General features: G+C 33.3%; 1 protein-coding gene across 1 annotated transcript; it reads left to right on the top strand.

Moving 5' to 3' along the window:
• Window positions 1-9,763: 9,763 nt before the first annotated feature.
• LOC107440490 (sulfotransferase 1B1) lies at window positions 9,764-22,402 on the top strand. Its single transcript, XM_016053434.4, has 4 exons — window positions 9,764-9,921; window positions 14,707-15,101; window positions 17,270-17,501; window positions 21,528-22,402. The coding sequence occupies exons 2-4, from the start codon at window positions 14,712-14,714 to the stop codon at window positions 21,794-21,796; spliced, it is 891 nt and encodes a 296-aa protein (XP_015908920.2). The 5' UTR covers window positions 9,764-9,921; window positions 14,707-14,711; the 3' UTR covers window positions 21,797-22,402.
• Window positions 22,403-22,960: the final 558 nt, after the last annotated feature.

Below are 22,960 nucleotides of genomic sequence, written 5' to 3'. Positions count from 1 at the left end.
AATGTTCAAATATTTATACAATATTTTAATATACGATTAAAATAAATAAAGAAAAAAAATTATTTGGAATACCGAGCAGGTGGGAGGATAATATCCGGCTTCATTTTCTCTCATAGATTTCAAGATCAAAAATCTTTGCCCGATATTTCCTACACTGATGTTTTCCTAATTTATTTTAATCGGATATTAAAATATCGAATAGTTATTCAATTATCATTGAATAATTTACTTTAGGATTAAATATCTTTACCCGATATTTCCTACACTGATGTTTTCCTAATTTATTTTAATCGGATATTAAAATATCGAATAGTTATTCAATTATCAATGAATAATTGATTTTAGGATTAAAAATCTTTGCCCAATATTTCCTACACTGATGTTTTCCTAATTTATTTTAATCGGATATTAAAATGTCGAATAGCTATTCAATTATCAATGAATAATTGATTTTAGGATTATTAAAAATCTTTGCCCGATATTTCCTACACTGATGTTTTCCTAATTTATTTTAATCGGATATTAAAATATCGAATAGTTATTCAATTATCATTGAATAATTGATTTTAGGATTAAAAATCTTTGCCCGATATTTCCTACACTGATGGTTTCCTAATTTATTTTAATCGGATATTAAAATATCGAATAGTTATTCGATTATCAATGAATAAACTAATATCAAATCGGGCATAAATATTTCACCAAAACGACTAAGTGATTATTGACATTCACCGGTGAAAGTCGACATTCGCTCTTTCATGGCAATGTATATACTCCAAAGATGCACTTTCAAGATTATAAGAAAACAAGTATAAATATTGAATTCAATTTCCTTATGTCTTGAAAGAGCCATTAAACTTTTTGATCTCGATCTTATCATTATTGGGTATAATATAGCCTACGTCACAGGTTGTGTTGTTCCTACTAAATTTAACCCATGAACGGCATTTTCTGCGAGCCTAACTTCAAGCCACAAATAAACAAACGAAGTGTTCGATCGTTTAAATAGCTGCTCGCCAGATTTTATTGCATTATAAAGAAAAGTTATTGAAACTAAATACANTTCCTACACTGATGTTTTCCTAATTTATTTTAATCGGATATTAAAATATCGAATAGTTATTCATTTATCAATGAATAATGAATTGATTTTAGGATTATTAAAAATCTTTGCCCGATATTTCCTACACTGATGTTTTCCTAATTTATTTTAATCGGATATTAAAATGTCGAAAATTATTCAATTATCAATGAATAATTGATTTTAGGATTAAAAATCCTTGCCCGATATTTCTTACACTGATGTTTTCCTAATTTATTTTAATCGGATATTAAAATATCGAATAGTTATTCATTTATCAATGAATAATTTATTTTAGGATTAAAAATCGTTGCCCGATATTTCCTACACTGATGTTTTCCTAATTTATTTTAATCGGATATTAAAATATCGAATAGTTATTCATTTATCAATGAATAATTGATTTTAGGATTAAAAATCCTTGCGAGATATTTCCTGCACTGATGTTTTCCTAATTTATTTTAATCGGATATTGAAATATCGAATAGTTATTCAATTATCAATGAATAATTGATTTTATGATTCAAAATCTTTGCCCGATATTTCCTACACTGATGTTTTCCTAATTTATTTTAATCAGATATTAAAATATCGAATTGTTATTCGATTATCAATGAATAAATTAATATCGAATCGGGCATAAATATTTCACCAAAACGACTAAGTGATTATTGACATTCACCGGTGAAAGTCGACATTCGCTCTTTCATGGCAACGTATATACTCCAAAGATGCACTCAAGATACATTTAAGAAAACAACAATATTGAATTCAATTTCTTTATATCTTGAAAGTGACATTAAATAAACTTTTTGATCTCGATCTTATCATTATTACACATTGAGTTTTGATTTAGCTTCTAAACCCCTTGACATACGAAGACGTCTGGGAAACGTCATTTGTTTCTTATGTCAAAAAAATAATTGACGTGTCTCAGACGTCTTGACAAAATTCCGTTGCGAGTTGTTGCTTACAGTGCAATCAAAGATCACTTCTATGTCAAGAAATTAATAATTCCGCACAGTTTAGAGTTTGTTTAATGATATGTCATAGGGTTAATTGATCTCTTTTTGTTTCATAAATAATAATTTCAGTCTATTTTCAATGAATAATAATTTATTTATTTTTTAATAAATAGGAGATCCTGTCCTTACCACTCCCTTTGATTGCTCTTTATTCATTATTGTTTTATTCCTCTTAAAGAAAAAAAGATTAGTTTAAGTATGAAAAAAAGATTAGGTTAAGTAAAAAAGATTAGGAAAGATTAAGAAAAAAAGATTAGGTTAAGTAAAAAGTAAAATTATCATAATTTTATGAGAGAAAATTTTGCTAATATGTTAATCGTAAAGAAATGAACTTGGATCTGAAAACTAATGCTAAGAAGCGAATTTTTTTTTTTTTTTTTTTTTTTTTTTTTTTTGAATATTTACAAATACTCGATCTTTCCTAAAACGAGAGTTGGGATTTTAAATCTGAAATCTGTTTCGCTCTGAAGTTACAGATTTTTTACATGACATTTTTAGATCTATTTTTCTTTCGATATGTACAAGTTTAAAAATGTTCCATATAACTGGGATGTTGCGTAAATGTTGCGACAATCAGTGTTGAAATTGCACTGGAACCTATGCCCGGAAATGTCGTAATTCTCCGCTAGAGGTGTTTGTATTTTATGACCTGTTCGGAAGCATACGAAGAATCAGTTCAAAATAGGGAAAGTGCCCCTAGCGGCGTATAACAGCATTTCCGGGGATGATATCTTGTACAATTTTAATCCTGATAATGTGCCCTAACTCCACTGGAAGTTTGTCGCGACATTTACGCAACATCCCTGTTAAGCAACATATATATAACGTATATATAATATATCCCCTATATATAACGTTTTTCAACCCTGTACATGTTGACTGAAAATGTCATTTTAAAACAAAACAGTAGCTTGGAAAAAGAAATCGATTGCAGATTTGAAGTCAGCGATATGAAAGTATCTAAGATCTGAAGAAAAACAATCTGATGCAATAGAATATTCATCAGTGTAATATATTTTTCCTGAGAAAAAAAATCAAAAATTGCGTGAAGCAGTAAGAAAAGAAATTAATGAGAAACAGTTTTTCTCGTTAGCGATAGAGAACGATAACCTCATATCATTTAATCACTTCGGGATCACAGTTTGTTATCTCTCTTAAATTAGGATTTTAAGATTTTTTAAAATTTCATCATAAATGTTACGATTTACCAACTGGTAACATCACTCTCCTTTTCTTTTCTATTATACTTTCAACATTAACACAAGTGTGAGCTTATAAAACAAAGATCTCGAAGGAAAGTAAAATTTCATTCAAATGATAAACAATCATTTCTCTACAAAGAATTAAAATAATTGGTAAAAAAAAGCGCTTAACAACAAATTAACTTTTGAACAAATTGGAATTTCGAAGAAAACCTTTTGTTATGTTCGCCAATAAAAATAGTTGTTTCAGCGCATAAAGCTTAATTTTTTTACTTTCCTTTCTGAGGACTGAAGAGTGGTCTGCATCTGATAGTTTTCTACAAGTTCAAAAATTACTAATTTTCGTAGTAAATGTCCACTGTTTAATTTTTAAACTTCATCGCATTTCCTGTACATTTTATTACAATTGTTGGTAATTTCAAGCTTCTGAGCCTTATTATTTTTACTTTGTGAAACAAAAGGTAATGTGCAGTTATTACCATGCCTTACCGAAATCAAAAGAACGTCGACTTTCACAGCTTGAATGTCAACAATCACATAGTCGCTTTGATGAATGTATGAAATCGTTGTTATATCCTTTTAGATATTAATTTATTCGTTGTTATTATTATATTTATTCGATATTTTAATATATGCTGAGGATAGATAAGGAAAAACATCAGTGTTCAGAGTACCGGTTAAATTTATACCGGGCAGTGGCACTATGTCGAAGAGTTTCTTCTAAAACCTTGTTATGTCGAATTTTTTTCGAAATAGAAAATATTGCTTGGTGCAAGCATAATTCTGAAAACTAAATAGCTTATGAAAATTGAACAAAGTTAATCAACATTTTCAAAATTTTGTTTACTTACAAAAAAAGAATGGAGATACTTCGTTTTCAAAATTAAAACTCCTCTTTAGTTAAAACATATTTAAGAGTAAGCACATTTTTAAATGAATTCAAGAATTATTTTGAAAAGATTTGGTGCTGCTATCTATTGGCAAATCAAAGTACTAAAAGCTATCTAGAAGAACATAAGCAAAAAAATTAATTATCTTATAGAATATTCCATTAAAATTCATTTTAAATTATGTTATTAATGCTGAAAGGAAAATTGGATGGTCTTTTACACAAATTTACCATGGAAATCAATTATTTAATCTTAACCGTATTCGAGTTGCAAATTGGTGAAAACCGTCAGTCAGTAACAGTTGTTCCCAAAAGGTGCTCCGCAGAACCTAATGGATTACAACAATGTTTCCCAAAGTGTGGTACGCGTTCCCCCAGGGGTACGGGAACAGTTTAGCGGAGGTACGTGTTCTTATGCGAAACATCTTGCAACAAACGAAACTTTCAAAAAAAAATTTATTTAAAAACAAAGCTAGCCATGGAAATTTACGCATTTTTCTATTGGCTATTTTTTGCAGAGTTTAACAGCTAATAATTAGTAGTGTCAACTGCCAGTTGAGATTTTTAACTTTTGTGCAATTTTTTTATAGTAAAAAATACATTCATTTTTTTTATTAGGGGTACACAACGTAACGAAAAATTTAGAAAGGGTACACAAAAGTCATAAGTTTGGGAAACTCTGGATTACAGGATTCCGCGAGTTAGACTTATTTTAACCAGATAGGATTTTTTAAATCTACAATTTTAATTATATTTAATAAATAATTCAATTATTTTAGTTTATTTTTAAGAAATTACTGCAGTAAAAGGTCAGTGAAGAAAAATAATAAAGTTCAAGATTCTATATAGTTGTTCTAGATTAGAAAAATATAGTTATTCTGATCTAAATAGTTATACAATGAATAAACCAATTTATAAAAATTTATATTGGTATTTTCGATCAAACTTCTAAATTAAAACTGAATTCATCAATAACGAAATGTGTTTTCCTCATGGCCATTTCTATCGTTTATAACAGTTCTTTATCGCTTTCATTTCAACAAAAAACATAATTGAGTTTTTTATTATTATTATTATTATTCATTTTAGCTTATGCATACACGAAAAAACAAATCCAGAACTAGACTAGATGCCACTCCGTCAGCCCAGCAAATTCAAATGTCTGACGTTAAATTCATTTTAAAACGAAGGAAAAAAAATCTTTCTTCAGATTAAGTACTTTCTAGATGATTTTATTTAATATTAAAACCGTCATTGAACAGCCAACCCAATTTTTGGGTTTAAGATTACTAATGTTCTAATCTTTAGTCTTGTAATTTTGAACTCAATCCAGAAGACAAGGGAACTATCGAGTATTAGGAAAAATTTGCCTTCGTGGTGTATCTTTTGATGGAACTAAACAACACCTCCTAGAAAAGAGTAGGCCTCTGCACGGGTTACCATAAATATCCTTTAGTAGTCCAAACGTAATGACATATGCCGTATTTTCAACCACTGCGCAGCTGAACGTAATGACATCTTTCTTATTTTGCATCAACTGCGCAGTTAACTTCGTCACATCGGACTACTAAATTAATCCGTGCTGAGGCCTTCCTTATTCTAGGAGGTGTTGAACTAAACCGTATTGCGTTACATGGAGAGGAAAACCACGAATACCTTCCAAGTTAACGGCAAGAGGACTCTAACTCATGATCAGTCTTCCTCTGAGGTTATTTTACGTCAGCATTGTGGTCGGTGCGAGACGGTTGCGAAATTCGCATCGACCAGCCATCGCTGGGATTCGAACCCGGTTCGCCTCATTGGAAGGCGAACGCTCAACCCTCTGAGCCACCGCGACTCTTTCCAGACGATTAGTAGTCCATTTAAAATAAATAGCAGAATCCCTTTTAAATACAGTCACAATTGCTAATGAATTTTATTTATTAAATCGGGATTCCACTGAAAGAGAAGTAATCACTTAGGGTTCCAAACAAAATTTAGGGTTCCGAAAAATTTGATAACCCCTGTAGTTTTGAAAGCATTTACGAACATTTAAAAAGTTTGTTAATTTTCAAGTTGTATAAAATTCGAAACCTCGTTTCAGTTTCGACACTATCGATTTGCTTTATAATGAAGATTAATTTAAGGTCGTCATGCCACCGCACAAAGTGTCAATTATGTCGTATCTTCGCATATCACGCCTGGCGTACGAGAATAAGACACAATTTACACAATTGCGAATCAAAAAAAAATATAACAGTCATTTGATTTAGCTGGAAAATATTGTTTTATATAAAAATCATCATTAGATCGAACAATGTGTTTTTAATTAAAACATTGTATCATTGCCTTTAAATGAATGACAATTCAAAATTAAAGGCAGATTTTAGCGCAGATAGACGTTGCTTTATTACGAAAAATATTAGTTGGAAAAAAAAATTTCGCTGCACTCCTTTTGATAATTTTTTGTTCTAATAAATATTAAATATGCCCAAATGTTTTGTCAATTTTCCTTAATTTAAAAAAAAAAATTATATACATATATATACAATTATATACATATGTTACTGTGAATGACCGAAATTTGGAGACTGTTGACTTTCACCGGTGAATGTCAACAATCACATAGTCGCTTTGGTGAATGTCCGAAATATTTGTTACATCCAATACTTTTAATACTTACTGACGATAGATTAGAAGAAACATCAGTATTTGAAGTATCGGCAAATGTATACCGGGCAGTGGCACTGAACCTTAAAAAAACATCAGTGTAGGATATACCGGGCAAATGTATACCGGGCAGTGGCACTTAATATATATACTAGGCAGTAGTATGACTATATACCGGGACTATATACCGGGCAGTAGTATGACTAGACCTTTGGTAAATGTCTGAGATAAATACTAGATCTAGTTAAGTGCCATTTCCCGGTATATATTTGCCTGGTACTCCAACCACTGATGTTTCTTCTAATCTATCGTCAGTAAGTATTAAAATATCGAATAAATGTATAATTATATCCACGAATAAATTAATATCAAATCGGATGTAATAAATATTTCGGACATTCACCAAAGCGACTGTGTGATTGTCAACATTCACCGGTGAAAGTCAACAACCACCGATTTCGGTCATTCACAGTAACACATACATAATATATAACTTCCATACAAAATGACTCGCACTGCCAACCAGGAAAAACATTATTTTGACGCTGATAATTATTACTTTTGAGTCAATATGACCTTTCCTCTATCACCTGAACTTTTGTTTTGCGGTTGGAAAACTATTATTAGCTTATAATTTGTATAAAAACAAATATTTCTTTAAAATAGCTAAGATTTAGATAAGAACCAAGCATCAGATATTATTCTTGCGATTGTTAAAAAGTCGATGGTTGAGAAGAACTGAAAATTTTGAGAAACATAACATTCCAAGGCAAAAATTGAAATTCGCCAAAAGTTGCGTTTCCTTTCAAGACATTTAAAAAAAATGATAATAATAAATAAAATTAATAATTTTAAATTTCACAGTCAGGGCTGGTGTTTTTTTAACAAAGTCAAGTGACAACTAAAAAATTATATGAGAACTAAAATTAATATTAGAGCGGGAAAGAAATGTAAGAAATGCGCTGAAAAAAAGAAACAATTAAAATCATAGTTTATGTGAGTAACAGAATAATAAAAAGAAAAAGAATAACACGAAAAAAAAATAAGTTAAATATAAGAATAAGAAGAACGAATCTAATGTGAGACAAAATGAAAAAGGATGTTTTTGTGAAGGAAAAGAACAGAATAGTTAAAAATTCAGATGAAAATCAATGCTCCATTTTTTTTTTTCTTCATGACACTGATCGAATTACCATTAAAGATACTGCGACGTAAGTTAATATTTCATTTATTATTACGTCATTATTTTTATATTATTTTATTCGATAATTTTTGTTTTATTATTCTTATTTTATTTTATTTTTTATTTTGCGAGTAAATTAAGTAACACGAAAACATATTTTCTTTGAATACCTATTTATTTCACAAGGGCCGGGATAGCCTGGTCGGTAGGCGCTGGGTCCAGGTCCGAGAGTTCGTGGGTTCGAACCCCGCCGGCCGAAGATTCCCAGTGTAGTAAATGGCGACTGATGCACGTTAAATCTGTCGAGTTGCGAAGTCCTCCATGTTCCCATAAGAAATCAATACCTCTGGGAGTACTGGATTGGAGATAGATCGTTCTCTGATTAAGGTCAAAATTACGATCTGTGGATGAATTATTGGATGTGTGAATGGGTCCGCCCGATAAACGGGTGTGATGGATAGGTGTGGCAGAAATCAAATTCTTGGTCATAGATGGCGCCACTGGAAAACAAGAACAATCGTACCCCTCTGCATAAACAGACATATGCAACAACATCTATTTCCCACCAGATTTGGACTTTGTATCGTCAAGATCGTCGCACTCAATATTGTACGAAAGGAGGGGGAGGTTCGGTAGGGCGATTATAAGCTTGGAAGGAGGGTAGATCACATTGAGAACTGTGTAATAAGCCATAACCGGAATCGCCAACATACGCCACAAACAGCGCTTTACTATAATAGAATACGCGTTTAAACAGGCACTTTACTTACCTGAATTATCTTAACTTTATACTATCTAATAATACTTTTCTAATAATAGTGTCTAAGTTTTCGTAGTTTTCCTCTCCATGTAACGTAAATACGGGTTAGTTCCATTAAAGACTTCCAGGGTATAGAGCGCTCGCCTTCCAATGAGGTGAACGTGTTTCGAATCCCAGCGACGACTGGTCGATACGAATTCCGCATCCGGCTTGCACCGACCACAGTGCTGAAGCGAAATATTCTCAGTGGTAGATGGATCATGGATCAGAGTCCCCTTGTCGTCAAGATAACCGTGGGTGGTACTCGTGGTCTTCCTCTCCATGTAACGCAAATGCGGGTTAGTTCCATTAAAGTCCTCCACGAAGGCAAATTTCTCTTCATACTTGATCAAGGAGTTCCCTTGTCTTCTGGATTGGGTTCGAAACTACAAAGCTAAGGAGTTGAACAATGGTATTCGTAAACCTAAAATTGGATCGGCAGTTCAACGACGGTTGTAAAACATACAAATGTTTATTTCTTAGTTTCTGCCCGTCCTTTAATCCCGTTTCAGATACTTTTTAATATAAAAATCACTTTTCAACAAATTGAAAATCGAAAATTTGGAGTCTTGATTTCGGAAATAGGGGTTTCTCGTTGGATTCTCGCATTTAGCGTTAGAAATGCTAATTTTTGTTCCTTTTTTTACAGTTTAGTCGCTCTAATTTAGCAGCTAATTTTTAGGCTAAGGATTTCCTATCAATTCTTTTAAGATTTTTCTTGAATTCTAAGAGTTTAGCTTTGAAACTTTTCTTTGTAAGCTTTTTTTTTTCTTTTAAAGCAGGCTTTTCTAAGCCGGTGTTAGAATCAATAAAGATTAAGAAAACACACACACACTCACAGGCTGAAGAATTATATACCTTGAAGTCAAGATAACTGTCTCACTTTGAAGCGAGATAATACAAAAAATAACAAAAAGTGCAAAAGAGGAGATTTGAAGATAAGAAAGGAGGAGCTTATTCATTACTGATGATAATGAAAAATAATAACGAGGCCAATTCTCATCTATATGACGTATAAAAGGACCTCCGTCAGATCTTCTTTTTAAATACAATTCCTCTCTAATCGGTATAGTAAACAACTGTCAGGAATTGGGTAAGATATACATATTTTGTTTAGAATATTAAACTGTCTGTCTTATTTCTTTCTTATCCTTTCTTTTTTTCCTTCTTTTTTTTCTCAAATGAAATATATATCATCCAAAAAAGTTTGTCTGTAATTCTTTGTAGCTCGACAAGCCCAGTGGTAGGCAAATCTACAATATTTTTGTAGTTTACTACAATTTAACTATTCAGTTACAAATGTAATTAATTATAACTACTTTTTTTTGAGTCGTGATGGCTCAGGAGATAGAGCATTCGTATTCCAATGAGGTGAACCGGGTTCGACACCCAGCGATGGCTGGTCGATACGAATTCCGCAACTGGCTTACGCCGACCACAGTGCTGATGTAAATATCCTCGGTGATAAACGGATCATGGGTCCCTTTGCCGTCAGGCTAATCGTGGGAGGTTTTCTTGATTTCCCTCTTCATGTAACGCAAATGCGGTTAGTTCCATTAGAAAGTCCTCCAGGAAGGCACATTTCTCCCAATACTTGATTCAGGAATTCTTTTGTCTTCTGGATTGGGCTTAAAATTACAAGGTTACGGAGTTGAACATTAGCAGTTGTAAACCCCGAAAAAAATTGGGTCGTCTGTTCAACAACTGTTATGAAACTCTATCGTCTATAAAGAGTCTTGGTGGCTCAGAGGATTGAGCTTTCGCCTTCCAATGAGGTGAACCGGGTTCGAATCCCAGCGATAACTGGTCGATACGAATTCCGCAACCGTCTCACACCGACCACAATGCTCACGTAAAATATCCTCAGTGGAAGACGGAGCATGGGTTAGATTCCCCTTGCCATTAACTTACGCGTGGAAGGAATTCGTGGTTTCCCTCTTACGGTAACGCAAATGCAGGTTAGTTCCATCAAAATGTCCTCCACGAAGGCACATTTCTCCCAATACTTGATTCAGGTATGGAATTCCTTTGTCTTCTGAATTGGGTTCAAAATTACAACGTTACGGAGTTGAACATTAGTAGTTGCAAACCCAAAAGAAAATTGAATCGGCTGTTCAACGACGGTTATAAAATAAAATACGAAAAATAAAAAGAAACTATTTTTTTAAATGTAGTGACTACTTCACTACTTTAAGGAGACGAACGATTTGGAGAACTTAATTCAGACCTATGTTCAAAATGGTCTTGAATGAGATATTGGCTTACATTTGTTTACTTACAGCAGTAGTAAACTGTTTTGTTTATTACTACTTCTAACGAGTGATTTTAACCGACAAACTAAGAATAAATCATGACGCTTTTAAAAAGAACAGATAAAAAATAGTTTTTCTAATTGATTCTTAACACACTATCTCTCTCTTCATATAAATAATGAGTCTGAGTCCCTGTTCGCGACCGCTCACCCACCCCGATGATTGCTCCGCAATAATTTTTGTATCTTAGCGAGAAATATTTTTTTCTGCGAAAGTTGAGACTATTCACTTAAAATGCATGTACTATAAAGAGTTCTGTTTGCTTATGCTTGTTCTGTTTGCTTATGCTTGTGCCCCTATTTCCCACTCCAAACCTTTTCCTGATTATTCTATTAAGATCTAATTCTAATAATATACATAAATAATTTATCTCAGTATTCAATTTTTAAATAATAAAATTACATTCTTTAAAATGATGCAAACAAATTTATGCCTTACAATTCAAAAATTATTTGACCATTCTTAAATAAAATAATTTAAAAAAATTATTTAGTAAATTTCAATGTTTAAATGGACTTTTCTTTGGATAAATTTTTTTTTTAATTAAGTGCAAACATTTTTCAATTCGCTTAAAAAGTTCTCGAGATATAGTGAAATACACAAGATGTAAAATGAACATTAAGTTGTCCAAACTTAATGTGCTCTCTTGATCAAACTATTCCTATATTTTGGGGATCAGAAATCTGAATCCGTCGAAAAAACGGTACGTTTATTCAGAAAAAGTACGTTTTTGTGTCTGATTTTGTAACTTAAAATATTGTCTGCACTTATTAATTTGGATATTTGAGGTCACCCGCTCGAACCATTAATATTGAGTCCTAGAACGTGAAAATCCGATTTTTAGAATCAAAAGTTATTCAGAGTGGTCCATTTTACTTTTTTCCGCACTGTTCACACTACTTCTTAAAATATAATTAGTTTGTAAATCACTTCTACGCATAGCACAGAGAGAATTTTAAAATGAATTTAAACTAGGCTTAACAAAACGGAAGCGGATGAGAAATATATATTATAAAAATAGTTCTCAGAGACTTAAAAATTAAAGTAGAATTATTCTTATTACGCAACTAAAAACAGTCATACCAAGTCTCGAAAAAACTCAGAAATTTTACCCGTTCCGGAGGACGGCTTGTCCAATAATGCACCCGTCCTCCGTTGAAACTAACCCGTTGCTCTTAAATAAATAAAAATATAATTTTCTCCTATTTATTACAAGCATTTATATAAATTGCACAATGAATTCGTTACTAGGATTACATTATACAGTAATAAAAGAAATACTAGGTTACTAATAGTAAACTAGTATTTTTTTTTTATGAAATAATTTAAATGACAAGGGTCAAGTTATCTGGAATGTCAAGTTATCCGAGGGTACTGCGTTTTTTAAATGAATCAAATATGACGTTTGCCAGTTCCAAGATCAAGCCAATGATTTGCAGAGGTTTCTGAACAGAAATCTGAAAGGGGTTTTCCATTTAGGTAGATATTCATAATTGCTATTAAAGCTTCTTGTTTAAGACCAGTACGTATTGTGTTTTTTTGTAAGTTTATTGCTACAAAGCCCCTTTCAACCGCTGCAGTACTCCCAGACAGAGAAAACATCAATATATGCCTAGTATGTTGCTGTATTGTGGGTCATTTTGCTGCCTTGTAACTTACAAAACTCTTGTAAGATAGCAAAAATTGAAAATGTATCACGAACATTAACGAGAAAATGGCCGTCCGCGCGGACGTCGGATTCCAGAAATTCGTTGTCCGCGGAGACCATCGAGGACGGGCGGACGGGCTGTTTTTCGAGCCCTGAGTCATACATATTTAACGGTGAATTTCTGCTTCTACTGATGAATAGCAGCATCGAAAATGGCAGCTAACTCCCTCCAGTTCATTTCAGATAGTGAACAAATTTCTGACGATGTTCCACTAGGCGTTTCCTGATATCCAAAGCACGCCAGCGTTGTTTTCGGAAGAGAAAATAATTCTCTCATGGTACAAAAGCGTGAGAGTTAGGTGTAACATTAATCAATTATAAGTATTTTGATTTAAATAACACCCTTTGACACATTATTTTGGGTTGTTCAGCATCATATTCGGTGAGATATTCTCTACAGTTTTTACAGAGTAGGTTAAACCAGAAATTTTCAGGAAAATTTCGTAATTTTTCTTCCACCATTCTATTTTTCATTGAACGTTGCTCCCCCACTGGGTTTAAAAAATTTAAAGAAAATTACGTTGAATTAAATTTTGAAAATAATAATAAAAAAATAAAAATAAATATTTCCTTCAATTACTCAAATGTGAAAATTTTCCATATCAGCTTTAGCGGCCTTGAAATAAAAAAAATCTTATTTCTGGTGTGCAGCTTATATTATGAAAGAAATATATTTTACTACTACCTATCTGATTTCTATTTTTTTTAATGTATCATAAATCAGATAAAAATAATAATAAAATAACTAACCTAATTGCAAATAATTTTACAATAAGTGTACCGAATTCCAGCTAAACAATAAAAATAAAATTACGATCACTTTATTACGATCACTGGTTACCCATTGGTCAATTGCATTTTTTTTCTGGTTTGACTCCGATAAGCGCCATAACATTTCAAATCGTGGGTGGCAAAAAATGTCTCAATTGATGTTTGTCTCCGGATTGGTTTTCAAATCCTGAGCTATATGCGTGTTTCAAGATGTCACAAAGTACTTTTCCTTCTTCAGTATTCACATTTATATTGAAATCACCGTCAAGACAGTAATTATAAGTTAATAATAGAAAGAATATAAAAATACTTTAAATTATTATTATGGCAATACATTAAGAATGACTGCTGGTGAAAATAGAAAGAAAAAAAGAATTGTAAAAAAAATTATTAAACAGCAGCGGTCGCTATAGCAACGCATGCAATGACAACGCATGGGCACTGTTTATTATTACTCTTGAACACAGTTGTAAAGTGAGATGAAGTCCAAATAAGGCACGCATGCCATCAAACCCAAAACAAGACCTTTTTTGCCAATGGGTAAGAATAAATAAATAAGAAAAACGAGAGGGAAATTATAATTCAAACAAACCATCTATCTCTAAGATGAATTATGGTTCGCAAAATGTATAAACTGGAATTCAAAGGAAGTATTCGATTTTTAGAAAACCACAAGCAATGGAAGAAGACTAAAAATAATATAAAAAATTAAACTGCAAGAGTGCTATTACAATTGTTATTGAAAATTGGACGGCAGTTACAGAAGAACATTTTTATCGGTTGTTGCATTTTTGTTGGCCCATTTTTGCATTTTGTTGAGCTCCATTCATACTCCAAAGGTTCATAAATTAAACACATAATGTGCAAATATTAAAACCGGAGAGATTTTAAAAATGTTTAATAACCAAAACATTAATCTTCTGGTTCGTTTCAAAAGCCAGAGATAATTCTTTATACAGTTTAAAATTATAGCTTTGTTTCACTTCTTTTTTTCTAGGTGACAGAAACTTTTACAATTCTACATGCAGTTAGATCTGTTATTAAGTGTTTAGTTACAACATTCATATTTTTCCATTTCAATTTCCAGATAACATGGGCAAAGGCCTCCCTTACAAACTTTTTCGAGAATTTCACATTCCGCTGGGTGCAAATGAAGAATTCTTCTCGGATGCTTCAGAATACTCTCCAAGGGATGGACAAATATTTATCGTATCCTATCCCAAGTGTGGCACCACGTGGATGCAGCACATTGTCTACCTTCTGTTGAGAAATGGCAAGGCAGCGAACAGCATATCTGAAGTGATATCATCCATACCTTTTCCCGAACAGGACGGATTTCCGTCGGATGTACCACAAAAGGATATCTATGCTTTGAAGTACCACCTTCCCTTCAGGTTGATGAAGTACAGTGAAGATGCCAGATATATCCACGTCGCAAGAAATCCAAAAGATGCATGCGTCTCATACTATAACTTCTTAAAGGTCTGTTTTGCATTAGGTCTTTATGCCGTCCTCTAACCTCTTCGATCTAGGTTGAAGTATTCTGAGGGTATTTACGTTAGCTCTTTTTAGTCTGCCCCGCCTTCAGTCGGGATTGAAGAAATTAAAGGCTAGTTACATTAGCACTTCATGCTATTCACTTCGTTAGCCTTGGTCGAAGCACTTAGAGGGCACTTACATTAGTTATTTTTGTAGTTAAACTCTTTCAGTCAAGGTTCAAGAAATTTGATGGTGGTTATATTGGCACTTTATGCTGTTCACCTCCTCAGTCTAGATTGGAGAAATTTTTAACAGTTAGGGAGTTGTTGTACCTTCAATTGCAATAATTTGCGCCTCCAGTAAATAATTTTTTTTTCAATCTTTGTAGTTAATAACTGTAACGACGGGTACTATCAACAACAAGTGTTGATGATTACCTCAGGTTTTCTAGGCAAAAGTTGGAGAATTCTTTTTTTTCCCTTCAAGTTTACAGTTGCTGAGTAATTTTTTAAGAAAAATAATTTAGTTATATTAAGCCTAACACTATAAAAAAATGTATGCTTGGTGTATTTTACATAAGTCTCTGTATTGTACTTTTGACCAGTCGAAGGTATATACAACAGATCCAATTAGCAGAAATACATTTCCCCATAGAATATGCCACTCTAAGAATGTAAAAAGTTTTACGTTCCTAGCAAAGCTATAACTGTTTGAAATAATTCTGTAAAATATTCTTCGGTATAACGTTGATAACTAACAAATTTATTACTCCGAAAGCAAATTTCAACTTTAAGAAGTTTAATAGAAATGATCTTAAGAGTTTGATTCAAGTGGTCACAACCTATCGTCCAATTAACAACATTCGATCGAAGGTACAACATCACGTTCGAAGTTTCTTTCTTTAAAAACTTTTTTTAAAAAAATCTATGACAAAATTTGTTCTTATAGAAGAATAAGTTACGAAATAGCAGCCGACCAGAGCCAAAAGCTGTCTTAAATATTGACCCAACAACCCTAATTAAAATAGCTAAACCTCGGAACCATCATCACCGCTCCAGACAAATGGCGAGTGGAATTACCAGACAGACTATGTGTTCCGTATTTTACTTGCTACCGTCAACCAATTACTTCCGTACTTGCGGATAATTTTGCTCTTGAAAGATAGCTTGTACCTTATTTTGAGGCTACTTCTATAGTTTGAAGTAAATTAAAAATTTTACAATCAAAAACAAAAAAAAAAATTTAAATTTTTGCAAACCATTGTTTTGATAAGTCAATTTTTTACCTCCAAAGCTTTTCATAGCTGTCGAATCTAGTTGTGTGATAAAAATGAGGTAAGCGTTAACAGCGACCTGTTACCAATGTGTAACACAGTCGGACCTCTAGTTAACGAACTCGCTAAATCCCGGTAATAAGCTCGTTATATGGAAAATTCGTTAAATAGAAAATCACATTTTGAAATACTTAAGCAACACAAAACAGGTTTTCAATTCATAGACGCTAGACATAATTAAAACAGCAATGGATGCTCCTTTATCTTAAAACTAGTATCTACTATTTATTTTATAAATCTTAACCATAAAAGAAATCCGCACGAAAGCAAGAATAGAGTAAAACATTATTCAGTGTTACACTATCATGTTACATAAATTTTAAACATACATGACCACATGCGTTCTTAAGTTTGATTACTACTGATAAAATCCATTAATTTTGTCTGAGTTTTTTGCTTAAAATGCTGACAAAAAGAGAAACAGACTTTACTACTTTCTCTAAAAGTTAATTGGCTCCAAAAATTAATTCAAGGTCATTTTTTCCCATAAAATGTGTTAACAGATTTGAAACGTTCCTAAATATTTTGGGAGATAAGAAAAGTGGATCTCAAAGAAAAGTTCGTTAAATAAGAACTTCGCTATTTGGAAGTTATTTTACGAAGAAATTTCCAAAATGTTCTTGGTCCTCGAAAAAAATCGCAAAATGAAAGTTCGTTAAATAGAAGTCCGACTGTAATTGTTTTTCTTTCCCCTTTTGGCCCTTTTACGAGGAAACGATCAGAACCGAAACTAATCGAATGTGATAGAATTTCTGCAAACGTAAAGTGAATTATTAATTTAATCCCATTTCGCAAGTAACATTTATGGTCATTACATGTTTCTGTTGTTCTCTTTTAGAAACTGCCAGGATACCACATCGAAAGTTTCGATGATTTCTTTGATGCTTTCATCAGTGGTGAAATGCCCTATGGTGATTACGTTGACCTCGTTTACAGTTGGTACGAAAAGAGACACCTGAAGAACGTTCTGTTCATCACATATGAATCCCTCACAGAGAACCGAAGAGCGTCTATCTTGGAAATAGCTTCATTCCTGGGACTGCAAACAATAAACGAAGAAATCATTGAAAGTAAGGGTTTTGTCAGCATACCTCGGAACATTTCACTTCCGATTAAACCACCGATTCCTCGTTTCTGTTTTTAAGGTTTCGAAAAAGGTGGTAATGTTACTGTCAATGATCGAAATCGGTGGTTGTTGATTTCCACCGGCGAATGTTGACAATCACAAAGTAGCTTTGATAAATGTCAGAAATATACACCGAACAGCCATTACATTATGATCACCCACCAACCATCTATAACGATGGGCTCGCCCAGGTTTTCATGGTTTCTCGCCCAGGAACAATGCTTTCATGGGACACATTAGGACCCATAATCCTCATAGAACAATCTCTGACGTCTGTAAGCTACTTGAACATGTAGTTGCAGACCAGGTTCCCCCATTCATGGCAACAGTTTTTCCTGCGGGGATGGTGCTTACCAACAGGATAATGCACCATGTCATAAGGGTCGAATCGTCATGGATTGGTTCGAGGAACATTCCAGTGACTTTTAAGCCATGTCTTGGCCCCCAAATTCACCTGGCCTTAATCCAATAGAGCATTTGTGGGCCCTACTTGGAAAACCAAATTCGTGCTGCCACGCTACCCCCTCGCAATGTGAGGGAATTGCAGCACCAGTTGGTGAGCGCTTGGTACCAGATACCTCAGACTACCTATCAGCAACTTGTGGAATCAATGCCACGGCGGGTCCTAGCAGTTTTGAGGGCTAAAGGTGGTCCTACATGTTATTAGCAGGGTGGTCATAATGTAATGGCTCTTCGGTGTATACCAGATCTTGTTAAGTACTCGGTATACATTTGCCAAGTATTCTCTACATCAATGGGTTTTTTTTAAGATTCAGAGTCACTGCAAGATAGGCCCTACATCAGTGTTTTTTTAAGGTCAAGTGCCACTGCCTAGTATGCATTTACACGGTACTCCGAACACTGATGTTTCTCCTAATCTATCTATATGATAATATCAACGAATACATTAATATCAAATCGGATATATTTCGGACATTCACCAAATCGGGCATGTGATCGTTGACATTCACGAGAGAAAGTCTACATTCTCTTGATTTTGGTTATTCGCGGTAATAGTGATATAGGGATTGCTATTCGCCATCTACCAAAGTTGTAGCATTTTTAACAGTAACCACTTTTTTAAAAACTGTAAACTATTAAAACAAACAATTGGTGTGAAACGTTGCTAAAAAAATTGGTAAACACTAAACAGTTTACTTCTAAAATAAAAGAAAACTTTTCTGACCTCTCCAAGCAAACTTATGCAGAAAATTAAATGTATATTTAACGCATTCACTTAATAAAAGTTTAGGGTTTGAGCTTTTGAACCAATAATGCAACATTAAATTTATGTTTATTTACAAACATAAAATATGTTCATTAAATAAATCTGAGATAGTTATTTTAATCATAATCATGAAATTATACTGATTAAGCTACTTTGAAAAGTTATTGGCCGTAAATGAAAGTTAATATGAACTTTGAAATTAATATGAACTTGAGAGATAACCAGATTCAGTCCTCCCCCCCCCCTGAAATTTGTAACCAGTGTATAATAACTAGAGCCCGGATTTTGATGACCTAAAAAATCTCAACTAATGCCCTTAAAAAGTGCAAAAAATGCCCTTAAAAAGGACCAAAAATGCCCTTAAAAATGCAAAAATTGCGCAAAAAATGCCTTAAATAAAGTAAAAATATTGAATTAAAAAAATATTTCGGTCTTTAAAATTATTATGAGTCATTTAAAAAATATAAAGCAATGCAATACTTGTTCTACGTTCATTAAAGTTTTAAAAATATGTTTTATATCNGGTCCCTACGCAGACTGATCCAAGTGGTCACCCACCCGCACACTGACCGCAGCCAGTGATGCTTGACTTCGGTGATCTGCTGGGAACCGTGTCTTAACGATCAGTCCACTGCGGGACCTTAAAAAGGACCAAAAATGCCCTTAAAAATGCAAAAATTGCGCAAAAAATGCCTTAAATAAAGTAAAAATATTGAATTAAAAAAATATTTCGGTCTTTAAAATTATTATGAGTCATTTAAAAAATATAAAGCAATGCAATACTTGTTTGTTCTACGTTCATTAAAGTTTAAAAAATATGTTTTATATCCTAAAATAACAAAAAAAGGAAAATATATTGACACCAAAATATTTTTATTTTGTATAGAAACTTTAATGGATATAACAACTTCCATCTCATAATATTACTAAATATCAGACTTACATTGGATTATTAAATGTTTTTTGATAATTTGAAATGTAAGTAAGTGTCTCTTGTCTGAAAGTAAATTTTCATTCCTGCAGAAGCTTCTTTCAACGTCTACTGATGTTATAGGTGCGTACTTGAAAAAGACGGTCTCACTTACTGACAATTCTTCTTCAATTTGAAAATATTTTGCTTCAGCTGTTAATATTCTATAGATTTTCTTCATTGTTTGGAAGCCAGTGTAATAATGAAAATTGATAAAAAAAAATAGTCAAAATTGGAAAAAATTAACAAAAAACTTTAAAAAATGCAAAATACGCCCCAAAATTTAAAGAAAAATGCCCTATAAATCTAAAAAAATGTTCTAAAAGACAAAAAATGTCAGAAAATGCAAAAAATGCATAAAAATGCAAATGTCATCAAAATCCGGGCCTTAATAATAACCTAACATTCCAAAGATGAGCACAGTTTTCCCATGCAATAATTTTAAGAAATTGAAATAACGCGTTTGAAACATGCGCGTTCATACACCTTCGGCGAAAAATGGGCGATTGCACAGTGATTAAATAAATTTTATTTTGGTGACCGGTGATTTCAACCTATGGATGTAGATCGGCAATTTTTTCTACTAAATTATCGCAATGGCAACTTAAAGCAAAATGTTCAATGCTTGATTCGGAGTCGTGGTGGCTCAGGATGTAGAGAAATCGCCTTCTAATGATGTGAACCGGGTTCAAATCCCAGCGATGGCTGGTCGATACGAATTCCGCACCCGGCTTCCATGGATCACAGTGCTGAAGTAAAAATATCCTCAGGGGTAGACGGATCACGGGTTAGAGTCCCCTTGCCGTCAGGCTAACTGTGGAAGGTTTTCGAGGTTTTCCTTCTCCATGTAACACAAAGGCGCGTTAGTTCCTTCAAAAAGTCCTCCACGAAGGCAAATTTCTCCCAATATTTGATCCAGTTGTTGCCTCGTTTTCTAGATTAGGTTCAAAATTACAAGGCTACGGAGCTGAACATAAGTAGTCGTAAACTCAAAAATTCTGTCGGCTGTTCAAAGACGATTATAAAATAAAATGCAACGGAGTAAGCCCGGGATAGCCTGATTGGTAGGGCACTGAACCCATGCCTAAGAGTTCGTGGATTCTATCCCCTCCGGCCGAAAACTCGCCATGTAGTAAATGGTGACTGATGCATGTTAAATCTGTCAAATCGCTGAGTCCTCCATGTTCCCATAACGAATCAATACCTCTGGGGGTACTGATCCAAGATTTTCCTTGTTTTCTGGATTTGTTCAAAATAACAAGGCTACGGAGTTGAACTTAAGTAGTCCTATACCCTAAATTGGGTCGGCTGTTCAACGACGGATATAAAATGCTACGGAGTAGAATCTTAGTAGTCGTAAACCTAAAACTTATGTCGGCTGCTTAACGACGGTTATAAAATTATGTCCAGATTTAAAAACTCACCGACATCGTTATTTTCTATGCTATCAAATATGGTTACGTATCAAAAGACAAATAACAACTGTGCTATGATTTTTATTTCCCTGACCCTGAAATGGATTGTGCTGCCCAAGTTGTCATCGTAAAACAGTTAGTGGCGCCATCTATGGCCAAGAATTCGATTTAAGTCACACCCAAAATTGGTTCCTTTTTCCGCTTTGGCTATGCAAAATTGGTTTTTTCACTTTTTTATAGGTATGTTCGATCACTAAAACTAACGATTTATTTGTATGAAAAGCAACTATTATTTGTACATTTGATCTGAAGATCTAAGTTTAGATGTCAGTATAAAATTTTGATTATCTATTCCAGATGTGCTGCAGTACTCCTCCTTCAATTTCATGAAATCTTTAGTTGAGGAGGATCCGTTCATGCAGCAGTACTTGAACAACTCAACAGGTCAACGAAAGAACGAAACAAAAAACGAGAAGCCTCAAATGATGAGAAAAGGAATTGTTGGCGATTGGAGGAATTATTTCAACCGCCAACAGAATCAAAGAATGAAAGAATACTTCGAATCAAAGACAGAAGGAATGGCTCTTTTGCCACTTTGGAAGGATGAGATACTGAACTATGAATAAAAATTTCAATTAAGTACGTCTAATCAAACATTAAAAATGAATTTACCCTAGCACCCTATGCCCACAATGCAGGACACTAGCTCAAACGATTTTGGAACTATAAGAGAGATACCCACAGAAACTCTTCTTTTTATTATAAATTAGAACACATTCTATAAATATATTCTTTTTAAATAAAATAGGCGTCACAAGATTACGCGATTTCACCACTCTCCACATTTACCCCCTCTCCATTACTATGGTTTTAGCAAATCTTGCTTTTCGCACGCAAGTGTATTACCACTCCTTACTTCTCCAAGGTAAGTAAGTCCAGTGAAAAGTAAGGAAATCACGCAACTATGAGATGCCTATTTTATCAATAAAGAGTATAGAGCACTTTGTAAAGTTATATTCTTTTAAGAAAAAAACCATTTTCTCCATAGAGAGAGAATGTTTGCACCTAACTGCACACTAAATGGATGCCACGCTCCCAGCACGAACGTGTATCAACATCGCCAACTCTTGTAATGACGTTGTGCTCAACCATCTTTTTGTTTGTTTTCCTAAATGGTGTAAAATAAGAAGAACAAAACTTATTGAATAAAAACCATTGTTCTTTGTTTCGAATTAATGTAGAGAGTTGCATCATATTTAAATAACGCTTTTTGTTCGCGTTTGAAGAAACTTATGAAAGAATAATTAATATTGTTTCTTGCAGACGATTTTTTTGAAGTTATACTTCTTATGCGACTTCCAACAAGGTTGCGTTAAACGTTTAACGCTACATTTTTATTGGCCGGGAAATCACGTGGTAGGATCTAGTTTTCCCTCATTCATTTCCATACTGTTTTGGTTCTCACTAGCATAAAAATAATAAAAGTATTGTTTTTCTGTAAATAAATTTTTAGTTTGTTTTGATACACATATAATTTAATAGGGTAGTATTTTTTATTTTCAAATTTAGTGGATAACAATTGTAAAAAATGAGTGAAAACAATCCCACGGGCAATGCGACGGATTTAAGGTCAAGTCAAGGTACGTCTCTTGTGAATATCAATTGATTGTTAGGTTTTCTTTTCTGAAATTACATTATGACGCATTCACATACATTATTAATACATTTTCCAGGGCGAGACGTTGAGGCAACCACAAGCACTTCCACTGGTTCAAGAGGTCTACGAGGGA

The sequence above is a fragment of the Parasteatoda tepidariorum genome, chromosome 4, assembly GCF_043381705.1.
Source record: "Parasteatoda tepidariorum isolate YZ-2023 chromosome 4, CAS_Ptep_4.0, whole genome shotgun sequence".
Lineage (NCBI taxonomy): Eukaryota > Metazoa > Arthropoda > Arachnida > Araneae > Theridiidae > Parasteatoda > Parasteatoda tepidariorum.
This window is presented reverse-complemented; position numbering and strand designations above follow the sequence as displayed.